The sequence below is a fragment of the Mytilus edulis genome, chromosome 4 (genome assembly GCF_963676685.1).
Source record: "Mytilus edulis chromosome 4, xbMytEdul2.2, whole genome shotgun sequence".
Classification (NCBI taxonomy): Eukaryota; Metazoa; Mollusca; class Bivalvia; order Mytilida; family Mytilidae; genus Mytilus; species Mytilus edulis.
This window is the reverse complement of record NC_092347.1, coordinates 59,408,568-59,426,734: the sequence shown is the minus strand read 5'-3', so window position 1 is coordinate 59,426,734 and position 18,167 is coordinate 59,408,568. Positions and strand designations below refer to the sequence as shown.

Sequence of the window (18,167 nt, the reverse complement as noted above, 5' to 3'; positions counted from 1 at the left end):
GACCAGAGGTTAAAATTTCCTCCACCACGAAAGAGCTTGACGATAGACAAATATAGAGGCTCCTAAGGGACACTGATAATCAAAGTTCTAAATATAAAGACCTAAACTTATACAACCCTTCATTTTTAATACCAATTTATTTTGATAATGTCTCAACATATTTACCGAAAGAGATAACAATAAAATTAGTTTTTTTAAGAAATAACCTGTCAGCTGTTGTGAACTTTGTACAGGTCAGGAAATAGGACATCATTTTGACAGATGCTGACACTGTTGTCTCAGTATAGACATCTGAAACATGTAAAATATTTGTATAGGTAATTGTATGACTTCTGCAAATTTTGATATTCCTTTGGGATCCCTGGTCCTTTTAAAGTATTAAGGGTTGGGGTTAAATTAGGCTATATTTAAGGGGGGGGGTGTTATAATTATCTAAGATTCATTTGCAAAGTAAGTCAAATGATGGACTGGAGCTGTGCCAGCAGGGATTATTTTCCTGGTACCGCCTCGGAAGCCGGATTGGTTCAGGCCAGATGAACAAAAACAAAATGGGAACCCCCTTTTCTTTTTTTTATTACTTTGTTTTATTACTATTTTACTTTTTATTTTATTTTTCTGTCATACTTTATTCTCGCTTGTATACACGTATTTTTGGTTATCTTGACTTACAAAATTATTCTTTTTCTTGCTCCCACTAGAAGCGTTGAGTATTGGTAAAGATTGACAGTTCAACGTAGAATGTAGATGTAGATCATTCATCTAAAGGAATGGGAAAATATGACTGTTTTTACACCACAAAATCTACTTTGAGTACAGACAAATTGATGCATCTAGGAACATATTAAGGCATGGCAGGACCTAGATATTCAATAGTTTAATATATGAAGTCTATGTTTCAGAAAATTGAAAACTTACCTTTTGATTTCGAAGTGGTTTTTTTTGACAGTTATTCAGTTTCATTCAGCCAACTCAGTTACACAGTTTACATCATCTAAATTTGACTTTTTTGGTAGATGTCTATTGTCCATTTAAATCAATATAACTAACAACATGTATTATATGAGGGGAGCTTCTCAAACTTCTTTCCCAACTAAGTTTATTTTGGCACCTTTGACTGCATAACTGCAGGTCGTGCAGGAACAAAAAAAAATTAATAGTAAAATCTAGAAAAGTTTTTAATATTCTGAAACTTTAAATGCATTTTAAATTTTATTTATCTAGGTGCCGCCATACTCTTTCAAGATGCACAGGTTTGTCTGTGTTTGTAGTGTAAATACAGCCTTATTTGCAAAAGCTTATGCTGAACCTTAAGCACCCAACAATCAATAAATTGATATTTAAGGGTATAGAACAGGTTTTGAACAAACAACAATCTCGCAGATGTACCAGATATAATGTGCTTCATCAAACAAAGGCTTTTTCAGTGTCAGAGAAATTGACTGGTACCTTTGATAACTATATGCAAAATATTGCTATTTTATATGTTGTTTTTTCCCTTTCTACATCTATTTGAATTTCATTTGTAATTTTCAGACCTTTATCAGTGATGAGCTCTGAATCTAGAATTGGACCTGACGATGCTAAGAAACCATTTGTTGATAGATTCTTTGATTCTGCAGCTAATGGTAATATTGAAGAACTCGCACATCTACTGAAAGGTAAGCAAGTAACTTTCATCAATCAAATGACAAAATACTGTAGATTCATTTTTATTCGTTGGATGCCAATTTTTCGGGGTTTTCGGGTGAACAGTTGAACCATGTATTCAAGTATTCAACGAATTACAATTTTTTTTATAGGTTTTGCATGCAGAGATTGGCAAACCGATGAAATCAAATATCCACGAAAATGCAAGTTTTCCTCAATCCACGAAAATTGATACCCACGAAAATAAATGAATCCGCAGTAGTCAGTTAGAAAAAGTGTTTGGAAGTGATTTTTAATGATTAAAGTTTTATTTAATTGAAGAAACGCATTCTGTATACGTTTCACATTGGAATAGATTAGAGTACATGTATACCAATACATTTAAAAGCAGATAAATTATTCTTTTGTATATTTATACAGTTTATTACATAGATTTGTATTTTCTTGTGCTATAAACCTTTTTTTTTCATCGTGATGTGGCATCAATTCAACAAAATTATCAAACCAGCTTACTGGTGCTCTTGCAGATTAATATTCAATTTCTATGTTATTTCAATGGGAAGGTCTTCAGTCTCTATGTTTTACAATGGCCAATATGGGTAATGCCAGAAAATGTAAACCATGCAAATTGTAAATGCAAAATTGTTATTATATAAATTTATTATTATTTTAATTGCAGCTACAGTAATAGTTGATGAACGAAATGATAATGGGTGGACTGGATTAATGCTAGCTTCAAGATATGGTCATGCCAATGCCATCAAAATATTTTTGGAAAAAGGGTTTGATACATTTTTCTTTGTAGTTTAATAATCAGTTAACAGTAAAAGTAAATTTTACACCCAAAGCAATTTTAAGTGTTAGTAGTTTTGCAAGTATTCAATTTTGTTTATGAATAGAAATTAAAGGAGATGTTAAATAAACAAAGTTGACACAGCAATCTCTTTTTGTCAAGTGAAACAGCCAAATTCAGATGACTTTAACTTGACATAGTTGCAGATACATAATAGTACATAATTGCATATTTATAATGTTTACATCTTTCAGGATTTATTTAATGTGTAAAATATGTATATACATGTGAGACTATCTAAAATGAGACCAAAATGTTGAGAAACTGGGTTCAATTACCGGTAAATCTATGCTATTGTCAGCTCTCTTATTTTCAATATGGTTGTTGTCACTTAAATATCAGAAACAGAAACTTGATTTTGCATTGTTTTATGAAAATTTGTATTTTCCCAGTCATATCCACTTTTTACACATAAATCTATACATGTCTTTTTCCAAAAAGTTATTATGAAAATCATAATTTTAGTTAAAATGTGAACTGATTTATCCTACTTCTTATTAAACATTATATTGTATACAATAACAAAGGCAATAATTGGGAATGTTTTCCTTGTTTCTAAATCATAAATAGATTATGTCAAATATTGTTGAGGCAGCTTCCAATTGCAATAGATAATAAATTAATTTGGCATTATAGTATTTATTTCATCACTTAAAACTATTACAAGTTGGTGCTGTCAGATAAAAGCATGAGATTTCTTCTTCATGATCCTTGAACATTTTTATGGACTAATAAAGGAGCATGGCATGATATTGTGACAAGGGAGATAATTCAATGATAATTATTTCATTAAAATAAGTCATTACTCTTTAATGTTAAATTCTAATTTGTAAACTCAAACGAACATAAAATATTTATCAAATAACCACAAACTCTTACATGGGAGACGCCACTTGCAGAGACAAGCGCACATTTTATTATAAATATGAGTATAATATTGTTGAAAATTCATATAATTTACACAGCTATAAAGCAGCTTGTACTGGTTTGCCCATACTTGTGGTCCACAAATCTGAAAATAAATAATATGATTAATAATATTATTTATTTGGCAAAATGCTACTGTACACTTTGACTGCAATGGCTCGAATGACTTTAAACCACCTGAGTTCACTCGTGCATGAACTCAATACCCCAATTGAACCGACCTTACTATAATTAACCAAACACATGTTAACTATAAACAAACAACATTTTACATGTTCGATTTTGTACAACTTTGATAAATTCATGAATTGTTTATACTGTATAGCTTTTACAGTGCTTTGAAATTTATATTAAGCTAAGACTTAATTTTTTTCAGCTGTGATGTTAATCTTGTGAATAAAACAGGACAAACTGCATTAGATATAGCTCAATTCTGGGACCAATCAGAAGCAACTTCTTTAATCATGGACTATGTGAAGCATGACAACCCAGATAAACAATTACGGAATTTCTTTTCCTATAACCCATTACTGAGATGTGCTGAAAAGAGGAAAGACACAAACTGGTTAGAAAATAAAATGAGAGAAGATTCTACAAAATATATAGCTTTTTGTGAACTTCAACCTTATGTTTTGTCTCTTCCTGATAATAAATGGAAATACCAAATTATTAGATTCTGTTACAGTGATATTCAATCATGTATAAATGACAAGAATTTGGTTGTTTTTCTTGGAATAAACAAAAATGGTGATGAAACTGAGGAACAAGCAGTATTTGCTATAGATGTGCCTGATGAAAAGAAGTTAAAGACAATAAATCCAGATGGTACTTTATTACAACCTTTTCCTGGTTCAATGATGCTGGAACCATCTGAGGCAGGCATTTTAGCCGAGGCTCGTACAATGTTAGACTGGTTGGACCGATACAAATTTTGTGCAACTTGTGGTAGTTCTACAAGTGTTACGGAAGGTGGTCATAAAAGGGTGTGTGATAATAAAGAATGCAAGACAAATAAAGGTATATTGTTCAAAAATGTGATGTGGTTTTACTGTGGGCTCACAGTCTTATAGTTATAGATGTATACTATACATCTTCTATTGGTAAAACAAAAACATTAATTTATTGGATGCAGTACTGTTTTGATGAACCCCAGGTTTCTTGACATTTTTTTTTCACCTGGTGGTCTTTGAAGAAAATCTGCTGGTTATCACTATTATTTCTATTGCAAAATACCAATATTGTGTCAGTTCTTTGAAAAATTGGTGGTCAAAACATTTGGACCACCACTTTTTGAGAACTCTGCAACCCATGGTCAGTCACAGAAAAACATATAGATGCACTCATGATCAGTATCCCTAAATGTCACCTGTATTTAAGTAAAAGCTGTTGGCAACCATACTATGTGTAACAGTCTAGAAATGATATGATTATAGATGTATAATAGTGTAAAGGGCAGTTAATTGTATTTTTTTCTATTTTGGAATTGGAAAACACAGTATACTCTTGGTAATTTTAATATATAGCAAAGATAATGTTTTGGTTCTCATCCAATCTCCCCACTGCACTACATGTACATGTACCTGTTTCATAACAGCTTATTTGCATTTTATAAGTTTAACATTGTCATGTGTATGGATCAATGGACAACATGTGTGTTGCTCTATGGACACTGTAGTTACATTGCAACTGGGATTTGAAATTATAATGAGAAATGGCTAGTTACATGTATGATTATTTACATCATAGTTTTATAAAGAAAGCACTAGCAAATTTCCTTTCAGTTTTTCTGACAGGGCATGTAGTTCCTCTTTATAATACAATAGTTATCAAAGATACCAGGATTATAATTGTTTACGCCAGACGCCTGTTTTGTCTACGTAAGACTCATCAGTGACGCTCAGATCAAAATAGTTATAAAGCCAAACAAATACAAAGTTGAAGAGAATTGAAGACCCAAAATTCCAAAAAGTTGTGCCAAATACGGCTAAGGTAATCTATTCCTGGGATAAAAAATCCTTAGTTTTTACGAAAAATTCAAAGTTTGTAAACAGGAAATTTATAAAAACCTTATAATTGATATTCATGTCAACACCGAAGTGCTAACTACTATACTGGTGATACCCTTGGGTTCAAAAATGTTCATCTGAAATGCAGTTTTTATATATAAATGATACATCAAACTAATTTTTAAAAATTAATAACACACCCTTTCTTTTTTTATTAAGGAATTCACAACACCTGTTATCCAAGAACTGATCCCTCAGTGATAATGTTGGTTATCTCCCCTGATGGAAAGAGATGTCTTCTGGGAAGGGGTAAACGTTTCCCACCAAAGATGTACTCATGTTTAGCAGGATTCATGGAACCTGGTTAGTTAAAATATGCTATGATTGAGAATTTGATATATCTCTACAACTTAAAATTATTGTATTAGTACCAGTATTAATCTTGTGACCACTAACTCCATAAATCAATATGTACATACATTTTTTTTTTTAATTTTAATTTTAAAACATATTTGAGTTGATTTAATAGATTATTGTTCATGTTGTACATATTGAAATTTTTTATAAATCCTGTAATAAAGACATGTACTTATCCTTTAGTTTTTTTAGAAGAATATGTACTGTATATGGAAAACACAATATTCCAATTTGATACACCTTGTACAGAAAACTTACAATGAGCCATGTATTTTGAATGTTTAAAAAAAAATCATAGACTTTTCAATGGTAGATCTAGAAATTTTCAAAAGGGGGGACCCACTGATTGCCTAAGAGGGGGGCTGCTCCAGTCATGCTTCAGTGATTCCCTATATAATCAACCAAATTTTTCCAACAAAATGGGGACCCAGGCCCCCTTAAAACCCTCTAAATCTGCCTCTGCTCTTTTAAAGAAAATAAGGTAAAAAAGAAATTCATTAAGGAAAAAAAATCCTTGACAGTATAATACATATTCTTATCTCACTGTGGACCCAGGGGTTTAAATTTGCTTCAAATAATGAAAAGTCCAGGACCATTTGAAATTTTAAGTGAAAGTTAAGGTCCATAAAAAAGGTCAATGGTGATTTATCAAGCATCAGTGTAAAGAATGGTAGGTCCTTTACTTTTGCAAGTTAGAAACAAAACTCCTCTCCTACAAAAGATAGGTCCCCGACCTCAGACCCACAATTATTTAACCCCTGGGATCTTTTTCAACAGTAAAAACTTCCATTCCTCATACATATGTATTTTTGTGTTTTATTAGGAGAAACAATAGAAGACACTTGTAGATATGAGGTGGAGTAAAAACTTCTATTCCTCATACATATATGTATTTTTGTGTTTTATTAGGAGAAACAATAGAAGACACTTGTAGATATGAGGTGGAGTAAAAACTTCTATTCCTCATACATATGTATTTTTGTGTTTTATTAGGAGAAACAATAGAAGACACTTGTAGACATGAGGTGGAGTAAAAACTTCTATTCCTCATACATATATGTATTTTTGTGTTTTATTAGGAGAAACAATAGAAGACACTTGTAGATATGAGGTGGAGTAAAAACTTCTATTCCTCATACATATGTATTTTTGTGTTTTATTAGGAGAAACAATAGAAGACACTTGTAGACATGAGGTGGAGTAAAAACTTCTATTCCTCATACATATATGTATTTTTGTGTTTTATTAGGAGAAACAATAGAAGACACTTGTAGACATGAGGTGGAGTAAAAACTTCTATTCCTCATACATATGTATTTTTGTGTTTTATTAGGAGAAACAATAGAAGACAATTGTAGAAGTGAGGTGGAGTAAAAACTTCTATTCCTCATACATATATGTATTTTTGTGTTTTATTAGGAGAAACAATAGAAGACACTTGTAGATATGAGGTGGAGTAAAAACTTCTATTCCTCATACATATGTATTTTTGTGTTTTATTAGGAGAAACAATAGAAGACACTTGTAGACGTGAGGTGGAGTAAAAACTTCTATTCCTCATACATATGTATTTTTGTGTTTTATTAGGAGAAACAATAGAAGACACTTGTAGACATGAGGTGGAGTAAAAACTTCTATTCCTCATACATATATGTATTTTTGTGTTTTATTAGGAGAAACAATAGAAGACACTTGTAGACATGAGGTGGAGTAAAAACTTCTATTCCTCATAAATATGTATTTTTGTGTTTTATTAGGAGAAACAATAGAAGACAATTGTAGAAGTGAGGTGGAGTAAAAACTTCTATTCCTCATACATATCTATTTTTGTGTTTTATTAGGAGAAACAATAGAAGACACTTGTAGACATGAGGTGGAGTAAAAACTTCTATTCCTCATACATATGTATTTTTGTGTTTTATTAGGAGAAACAATAGAAGACACTTGTAGACATGAGGTGGAGTAAAAACTTCTATTCCTCATACATATGTATTTTTGTGTTTTATTAGGAGAAACAATAGAAGACACTTGTAGACATGAGGTGGAGTAAAAACTTCTATTCCTCATACATATGTATTTTTGTGTTTTATTAGGAGAAACAATAGAAGACACTTGTAGACATGTGGTGGAGTAAAAACTTCTATTCCTCATACATATGTATTTTTGTGTTTTATTAGGAGAAACAATAGAAGACACTTGTAGACATGAGGTGGAGTAAAAACTCTATTCCTCATACATATGTATTTTTGTGTTTTATTAGGAGAAACAATAGAAGACACTTGTAGACATGAGGTGGAGTAAAAACTCTATTCCTCATACATATGTATTTTTGTGTTTTATTAGGAGAGACAATAGAAGACACTTGTAGACGTGAGGTGGAGTAAAAACTCTATTCCTCATACATATATGTATTTTTGTGTTTTATTAGGAGAAACAATAGAAGACACTTGTAGACGTGAAGTAAAAACTTCTATTCCTCATACATATGTATTTTTGTGTTTTATTAGGAGAAACAATAGAAGACACTTGTAGACATGAAGTGAAGTAAAAACTTCTATTCCTCATACATATGTATTTTTGTGTTTTATTAGGAGAAACAATAGAAGACACTTGTAGACATGAGGTGGAGTAAAAACTCTATTCCTCATACATATGTATTTTTGTGTTTTATTAGGAGAGACAATAGAAGACACTTGTAGACGTGAGGTGGAGTAAAAACTCTATTCCTCATACATATATGTATTTTTGTGTTTTATTAGGAGAAACAATAGAAGACACTTGTAGACGTGAAGTGGAATAAAAACTTCTATTCCTCATACATATCTATTTTTGTGTTTTATTAGGAGAGACAATAGAAGACACCTGTAGACGTGAGGTTCACGAAGAGTCAGGAATAGAAGTTGGACGTGTTGATTACCATTCTAGTCAGCCATGGCCATTCCCAGCTTCCTTGATGCTTGGTTGTTTGGCTTATGCCAAAACAGAACAACTAAAGGTATACATGTATTACTGTAACAGCAAATAGTCACATATTATCAAGAATATATGATAAGAATTAAAATGAAAATACCAGGTAAAATATCAGTCAGTGGATCAAAATTTATCTTACCTCCTATACATTTCCAGGAATATGATTGGATCAAAATATAGCTGTCTGTAGCTTTTCAAATGTATAAAATTTTATCTCTAGTCAGATAAATATTAATTTAAAACTTTTGTAAATATGGCAACTAATGCAGAAACTTTCAACAAAATTACACTACTTACAAAGATAGCAATATTTTCAATGAAAATTGCTTAAGGTGTTTCCTAACACTACAGGGAGATAACTCTGTAAAATTCAGCTGAATGTTTTAATAACATTCTATTGTTAAGGAAATATTAAGCTTCTCAATGATCAAAATTAGTGTTTCTCAAACTGCTATCTATCCAGTGAAATTTTTTCGATGAAGTGTGCAGTTTAAGTTTTTTGAAATTTTTATATGTTGGTCAAAGGGTCAAAGTAAATATTTGGCAAAATTTTATGAAAATTAAACCAGCCGAATTAATTTAAGTCAAGGTGTTAGGTACTACTTTAAACTTTACAAACTTCAACATTTTCATTGACATGCTGACAGGAACAACAGCCTTGCCTAGCATAGAATCTCAAAATTATTATTTTGTATACCGGTAATGATTTTATTTGTTTGCTCATCTTGAATGTCATTTTCTAATCAATATGATTGGAATTTCAAATACTTTTCTTCCATTTATTCTTTATGGAAATATTTTCATTTTTGATTTAACAATTGATAAGGATTTAAAGTAGCATAGAATTTTGTGGTATTATAATCATATTTCTTCTTGTTTAGGTTGATGAAGATGAACTAGAAGATGCTAGGTGGTTTAGACGTCCAGAACTTGTTCAAATGTTGACAAGACAGCACCCTGAAGGACTTTTTGTTCCACCAGAACAAGCTATAGCACATCAAATTATCAAATCTTGGGTTAGAAAGACTACTAACTCTAACTTATAAATTGAAGAAAAAAATCAGGGATTTAATATATTGCAATTTTATTTATATAGTTTTCCATGAAAATGTAATATGTAAATGATTTCCTATATTAACATGTAAGCTTACAGAGAAAAACCAATATTTTTGTATTTTGATATTTAAATGTAAAACTTGCCACTTATTTTTAATAAATGAATATCATAATCAGTATTTTAAATTGGTTAATGTAGTCAAAAAGGGAGTACAAAGTATGGAGGAATTTGATAAGCACTCAAATGGGTGTTGATGCTTACAAGTCATATTGTAATTTAGTTCATACTTGAAAAAAAGAAGAAATGATTTTTTAACCACTACTGGTATTTTTGCCTAGTTCAGCATATCATTTTAATACAAAGTATGTCTTAAATTTATTCAACATCAACGTGTTTTACTTGAAATATTACTTACCTAAGGTTAATTATCAATCTACTTATATGTGGGATTAGATTAACAGGTAGAAAATAGAAAATTGGACCCCAAAAAAATCTAAAAAAATCATTGCAAGGTCCTCATGCCAATCAGACAGTTTTCACTTGACCACAACCTCTTTTATGGATCAGTGAACAAGTTTAAGTTTTGGTAGTCAAGTCCATATCTCAGCTACTATAAGCAGTAGGTCTAGTATGTTCAGTGTATGGGAGGACTGTAAGTTGTACATGTCCAACTGGCAGGTGTCATCTGACCTTGACCCCATTTGCATGGTTCAGTGGTTATAGTTAAGTTTTTGTGTTTTGGTCTGGGTTTTTTTTATATTGTAGGCAATAGGTCTACTATATTTGGTGTATGGAATGATTGTAAGGTGTATATGTCTAGCTGGCTGGTGTCATCTGACCTTGAACTCATTTTCATGGTTCAGTGGTCAAAGTTTAGTTTTTGAGTTTTGATCTTTTTTTCTAATACTATATGCAATAGGTCAACCATATTTGGTGTATGCAAATATTTTATGATCTATGTGTCAGTCGCGCAGGTTTTGTTTGAATAGGACAACCTGTTGTTAGGTTGCTACCCCTAAATTGGTAATTATAAGGACATTTTGACGTTTTAATACGATCGCAAAAATTGAAATTTGGTTTTCACACTATAACTTTAGTATAAGTAAATAGAAATCAATGAAATTTAAACACAAGGTTTATGACCACTAAAGGAAGGTTGGGATTGATTTTGGGAGTTGAGGTCCCAACAGTTTAGGAATTAGGGGCCAAAAAGGGCCCAAATAAGTATTTTTCTTGGTTTTCGCGCCATAACATTAGTATTAGTAAATAGAAATCTATGAAATTTAAACACAAGGTTTATAACCATAAAAGGAAGGTTGGGATTGATATCGGGAGTTTTGGTCCCAACGAATTAGGGGCAAAAAGGGGTCAAAATTAAACTTTGTTTGATTTTGATTTCATAAAAAATTGAACTATTGGGGTTCTTTGATATACCGAATCTAACCGTGTATTTAGATTCTTAATTTTTGGTCCCGTTTTCAAATTCGTCTACATTAAGGTCCAAAGGGTCCAAAATTAAACTTAGTTAGATTTTAACAAAAATTGAATTCTTGGGGTTCTTTGATATGCTGAATCTAAACATGTACTTAGTTTTTTAGCTCACCTGGCCCGAAGCAATCATTATTGGGGTATCTAGTTCAAAAAATGTGTGGCGTGACCCGGCCAACCAACCAAGATGGCCGCCATGGCTAAAAATAGAACATAGGGGTAAAATGCAGTTTTTGGCTTATAACTCAAACACCAAAGCATTTAGAGCAAATCTGATGGGGTTTAATTCTTTATCAGGTCAAGATCTATCTGCCCTGAAATTTTCAGATGGATTGGACAACTGGGTGTTGGGTTGCTGTCCCTGAATTGGTAATTTTAAGGAAATTTTGCCGTTTTTTGTTATTATCTTGAATATTGTTATAGATAGAGATAAACTGTAAACAGCAATAATGTACAGCAAAGTAAGACCTAAAAATAAATCAACATGACCAAAATGGTCAATTGACCCCCCAAGGAGGTATTGTCCTTTATAGTCAATTTTTAACAATTTTCATAAAATTTGTAAATTTTTACTAACATTTTCAACTGAAACTACTGGACCAAGTTCATTATAGATAGAGATAATTGTAAGCAGCAAGAATGTTCAGTAAAGTAAGATGTACAAACACATCACCATCACCAAAACTCAATTTTGTCATGAATCCATCTGATTCCTTTGTTTAATATTCACTTAGACTAAGGTGAGCGACACAGGCTCTTTAGAGCCTCTAGTTTTATTATGGGCCCAGTTTTCAAGTTGGTCCAATTCGGGGTCCAAAATTAAACTTTGTTTGATTTTAACAAAAATTCAATATATGGGGTTCTTCAATATGCTGAATCTAACCATGTATTTAGATTTTTAATATTTAGGACCAGTTATCAAATTGGTTCACATTGAGGTCTAAAGGGTCCAAAATTGAACTTTATTTGATTCATCAAAAATTGAATTCTTGGTGTTTGGATAACCACAAAGGGATGGTAATAATTGTCTTTGGGAGTTATGGCTCAAACTGTTAAGGAATAAGGTGCAAAAAAGGGGGGAAAAGGGTTTCCAGGTTAATGGACAATTACTTAAGTACAAAACATAATTTAAAAGCAGTGTAAGGTTGGTAATTGAAACTCATTTTAATATCTCACCTCAACTGCTCTTAAATTATGTATATTGGAAATTTGCCAAAAACTTTATTATTAATAAATTCCATTGGAAATGTGCCAAAAACTTTAGTTTAATGAACTTCATTGGAAATTTGCCAATATAAAATGTTGCATTGGAGTTATCTTTCTTTGTCCAGAGTAGTAGTTAAATCAACTTAAATCATGACTGCATGACATTTTATATTTTATAATGTATTTAAATGAGTAGTTATTGTTGAAAACTCCATAAGAAATTTGAATTGAGATCATTTTTGGAATAAGGGAAAGGGGGAGGTGAAACAAATTGGTGGGGTTCAATTTTTCTTATTTCACATTTCAGAAATGAAAAAGAAAATTTCTTCAAATATCAAAGGATTAATATTCAACAGCATACTGAATTGCTCAAAAGCAAAAAAAAAACATTTTAAGTTCATTAGACCACATTCATTCTGTGTCAGAAACCTATGCTGTGTCAACTATTTAATCACAATCCAAATTCAGAGCTGTATCCAGTTTGAATGTTGTGTCCATACTAGCCCCAACCGTTCAGGGTTCGACCTCTGCGGTCGTATAAAGCTGTGCCTTGCGGAACATCTGGTTGGTTATTATCTTGAATATTATTATAGATAGAGATAAACTGTAAACAGCAATAATGTTCAACAGAGTTAGATCTACAAATAAGTCAACATGACCAAAATGGTCAGTTGAGCCCGTAAGGAGTTATTGCCCTTTATAGTAAATTTTTAACAATTTTCATAAATTTTGTAAATTTTTACAAAATATGTTCCACTGTAACTACTGGGCCGATTTCATTATAGATAAAGATAATTGTAAGCAGCAAGAATGTTCTGTAGAGTAAGATCTACAAACACATCACCATCACAAAAACACAATTTTGTCATGAATCCATCTGTGTCTTTTGTTTAATATGCACATAGACCAAGGTGAGTGACACAGGCTCTTTAGAGCCTCTAGTTTGATTTTCAACTATAGTTCAACAAGCTAAAGTTATGTGGAATTTTTTTACAAAAATCTGTAAATCTGTGACATATAGGGGGGGATTAGTCCATTTACTGTAGCTTAACCATAAATGGTACTGTTATGCTTCTCTTGAAGAAAAGGTTGAGCATCCCATGGTTTAAAAATACACTGTTGTAAAATTCAGAAATTATTGCTATTTTTGAAGAATGAGTAAAAATGTCAGATTAATTCTTTGTCCCGCCTTGATGGAGATTTTTTTTTTGCAAAACCCTAAGTCATGGTCTATTGACTTTTTAGGAACTTTTGCGTACTTAACTTGTATTAGTTCTTGATGAGGTTAGTTTGAGAAGAACCACTAGTGGTAGGTCCATGATATTTGGTAGGCAGATGCATAAGTATTTGCACAACTTGTTTTCACTAAGATTATTCAACCCGCTCCCTCTGTCATGGTTGACTTTGAAACTTTTGTTGACTTGACAGGTTTTAGTTTATGATTAGGTTAGTTTAAGAGGAGAAGCTAATTTTAGGTCAAAAATATTTGGTATGCAGTTGTATAAGCATTTGCAAGTCTCTTTTCCATTGTGAAAATATGGCCATTGACTTTGCTACATTTACACTGTTTACAAATTAAAGGTTTTTTCCGGGTTATTGTATAGGGAGTTTATGATTTAATCAAACGTTGTTGCTTAGCTTAAATTTATTTGGTCTAGAAGATATAGTGAAGAAGATTTTTGTAAAAGATTGCAAAAATCAACAAAAACAATTTTAAAAATTGACTATAAAGGGCAAGGTCAATTGAAAATTTTCGTGGATCACATAACTATTTCAATCATTTGCCTTTTAAATTACTTTTCATTGTTGCCAGGAAGTGTTTTTATTGTTATTAGGAAGTGTAACAGCTAGTTATGCAATTTATAGTTTGAAAGCATTGTTTTGGGTCAGAGATTTCAGTGTTTTCAGAGGCGGATTTAGATGGGGACAGGGGGCCCACCCTCCCCCTTTTGACAAAAAAAAACAAAGTTGATTATATAGGGAATTACTGAAGCGTGATAGGAGCGGGCCCCTCTTATGCAGTCAGTGTGCCCCCACTTATGAAAATTTGTAGATCCGCCACTGGTTTTTACTGTTTTCAAGTTACAAATGTATATCAGCGTATCAGTTTATACCGAACTTGAGTATGAATAATATAAACTTTTAAAATTCTTATGTCTAAGTTATTGAAATTTCATTGCACTTTCAACACAAATAAGCAGACGCATCTATATAGAGAACATACTGCTCTTTAACAGTCATTATTATTTGTTCAAAACTTACATCTCTACGAGATTCTAAAGAAAAAAAATACCTTAATAAACTATAACTTGTATAGTTTGAAATAAGGCACTGGCTACGGTTACATGGACATAATTATTTTATTATTGTTACATTTCCATGTAACCGTAGCCAGTGCCTTGAAATAATGAAATCGAGGACGTTAAATTGGAGAATTTGAATATTGATATTAGAAATAACGTACAAGTCTGTGCATTTGTGACAAACAATATTTACATCACTTTATACCATATACATATTTGTCAATTAAAGGTTTGAACAGTAAACATGTTAAATTATTGGGATCACTATTTTGCTTCCGTAAAAAACTAGAGACGGTAAATTTTAGGGTGTTGCAAAGATATGTAACTTATATCCTATGTTAGTCTTACTTTATTCTATAAACACTTTAATCGTGACCAAACAAATGAAAAAAGGCTGGTCCAATTTTTTAAACAAGATGCTTAATTTTAGATTCACACGTCAGTTTCTAGAACAAACGCACATTTATTATTATTTTACTATACAAACAGTGGTTCTGATGTAACCTTTCACATTTATGCATACTTAAAAACGAACTCGATTTATTAACATCATAAAAATTTGTCCTTCGTAATTTTAATCCGTCGCTTAACATAATATGGAAGCTATCTTCATCAAAGTTGAAAACATTACCTGATAAAATTTTCAAAACAAACTTAAACATCCTGTCCTTCCTTTTTGCAAACAACAATAATTTAATGGAGAACTTTGATTCACGTCCAAAATATTTTGTGATGAATTCGACAATGCCGGTATTTAGCGGAGAGGTGTAATCCCCTCATTGACTTAATGGGTGGAAAGTGTAAAACAAATTGTCAAATAATTGCACTCCGTTGACAAAAATTACAGTTATTTGGCTCTAATTAGCTTGTACATATTTAGGTTGACATTAATAAGAAAAATAAATAACAGTATCTAATTGAAATTGTAATAAACTGAAATGTAAAAGTATAAGTAAACGATTTGTGTTGGGGGAGGAAATAACTTTCAACCAGTCCCCAAGATGTCTGTATGATGTAGACTTGAGAAGGAAACTAAAGCCCTTTGTTTGCCCCATCTTTTTATAGATTAAAGATTACGGTTATATATAAAAGCATAGAACATTCTTAAGCATATATTGTTTTACAAACAACTCAAGACAGGTCTAACGATAAAGTTTAACTTTTAATAATGTCGTTACTTAAATTTGGATTATTACTTGTACTGTTCGTTGGAACAAATACTGAAATGTGCCGGTATGAATTTGTTGTTCCTGACAAAAATTGCAAAAACATTGGAACACCAGTTTCGGCTGAAGACGAACCTCATTCAATAATGCATATGCAGCACGGGATAGATTCTACGAACGCACGACTAAACACAATTACTGAAGTTTTTAGTGGGCAATTTACAAAACTTACTTCTGAATCTAAGGACTTAAAAGATTTGACAAGAGAAATGCAGTCAAAACTAGATTCTACAAGAGAAAGTATAGCTAGACTGGAAGGATTCATGGATGAGGTTAAAAGCTGGAAATCAAGTATGTCTGAAGGAAGTTCTCCCAAACTAGCTACTTTACAATCGCAAATGCTGGATATTGCCGCCAAATTTCAATCCCAGTCCTCCGTACAAAAATCAATTTACGGTTCATTGCAACGACAGCTAGCAGACACCGTGGCGTCCATTGGGAAACATTCACGTGACATTGATGCTTTGAAAGAAACCGCCAAATCAGTCGAGAACTTAAAAACCAAAGTCGACACAATTTCTGAACAAAGTCGAGGATCCCCCGCCGATCTGCAAAATATTGAAAGCCGACTTGGCAGTCTTGAAGAAAAAATAGACCAAAGTTCTTCGAGCGGTGATTCAATGAATGAAATGAAGGTCGCCATCAACTTTCTTCAAAGACAATTTTTGGATGAAACTCGTAATTATCGTAGTTATATCGTGAGCTTGAATGGATCCGTGAATAAACTGCAGTCGGATATGGAAGCTTTGAAAGCAGGTGATAATACACGAAAGTAAACTCATGAGCAACAATAATATGGTTCAACATTATTTCTATTTTTTTGTGATTCAGTTTCAATGGTTTTATTTCTTAACACTGATTGAATTTGTGAAAAGTAACTTATTTATTTTGTCTTTTTGAATGCCAATGTTTTGATGGTAAGAACGGGTATGGATATTGTGTTAAAAGATGTGGAGAATTTAAAACTTCTTATCAATGTATAAACTATTAAATCATCACAATAAATTGCAAGTATAACATGATATATTGTCAATATACACAACACTCGTATTCAAGTAAATCAATAGTTTTTATACGCCCGTCAAAATTTTGACGGGACGTATTATGGTATACAACTGTCCGACGTCCGTCTGTACGTCCGTCCGTCCGTCCATCCGTTTGTCCGTCTGTCTATCCGGTTTACACATGTCGCACCGTAACTTGAGAACAACTTCTCCAAATTTCATGAAACTTAACATAGTTGATTCTTATGATGGTAAAACGATCTGTATACTTTTTGGTGAAAATTAGATTAAAAATTTTTGAGTTAATACGGGACTCCTAAAACAGAGATGGTTTTTTTTCACATGTCGCACCGTATATCAAAAACGATTTGATTATTGCTTAAAACTTTACACACTTTTTAGTTATATTAGTCTTAAGATCTGTATATTGTTTGGTGATGATTAAGAATTTTAATTTAGAGTAACTGAGTTTTTTGTAAAAAAAAAGGGGGGGGGGTCACATATCGGGCCGTATCTCAAAAACGATTTATGACTATTGCTTAAAACTTTACACACTTCTTAATTATATTAATCTGAAGATCTGTATACCAATTGGTGATGATTAAAAAACTTAGTTTGGAGTAAATGAGTTTTTTTGTTAAAAAAGGGTTTGGGGTGCACATGTCGGTCGTATCTCAAAAACAATTTATGACTTTTGCTTAAAGCTTTATACACTTCTTAGTTATATAACTCTGAAGATTTTTTGATGATGATTCAAAATTTTATTTTAAAGTGATTTTTTTTTGTAAAAAAAAAAAGTTATCATAGTTGATTCTTATGATGGTAAAACGATCTGTATACTTTTTGGTGAAAATTAGATTAAAATTTTTTGAGTTACGGGACTTTTTAACTAAAACAGAGATGTTGGTTTTTTTTTCACATGTCGCCCCGTATCTCAGGAAATTTTTATGATTATTGCATAAAACTTCACACATAAGACTAAGGGCGTATCATGCGCTCGTGGCGCAGCTGTTTATCATGCTTTAGGGAAGCACTAATTTATAAGGATTAACCTTCGACGGGA

The 18,167-nt window shown here is 31.9% G+C and overlaps 1 protein-coding gene across 4 annotated transcripts; it reads left to right on the top strand.

The window, feature by feature from the left end:
• The first annotated feature begins 33 nt into the window (after positions 1-33).
• On the top strand, positions 34-10,052 carry LOC139520095 (NAD-capped RNA hydrolase NUDT12-like). Of its 4 annotated transcripts, none has more exons than XM_071312528.1 (8): positions 186-317; positions 1,534-1,658; positions 2,327-2,429; positions 3,804-4,444; positions 5,653-5,796; positions 8,525-8,556; positions 8,726-8,845; positions 9,702-10,052. In XM_071312528.1, the coding sequence occupies exons 1-8, from the start codon at positions 262-264 to the stop codon at positions 9,864-9,866; spliced, it is 1,386 nt and encodes a 461-aa protein (XP_071168629.1). In that variant the 5' UTR covers positions 186-261; the 3' UTR covers positions 9,867-10,052. The 4 variants fall into 4 exon arrangements, with proteins under 4 accessions (XP_071168628.1, XP_071168629.1, XP_071168627.1 ...); XM_071312526.1 differs by lacking the exon at positions 8,525-8,556 and adding an exon at positions 7,354-7,385 and having other exon boundaries at positions 188-317; XM_071312525.1 differs by lacking the exon at positions 8,525-8,556 and adding an exon at positions 8,194-8,225 and having other exon boundaries at positions 189-317.
• Positions 10,053-18,167: the final 8,115 nt, after the last annotated feature.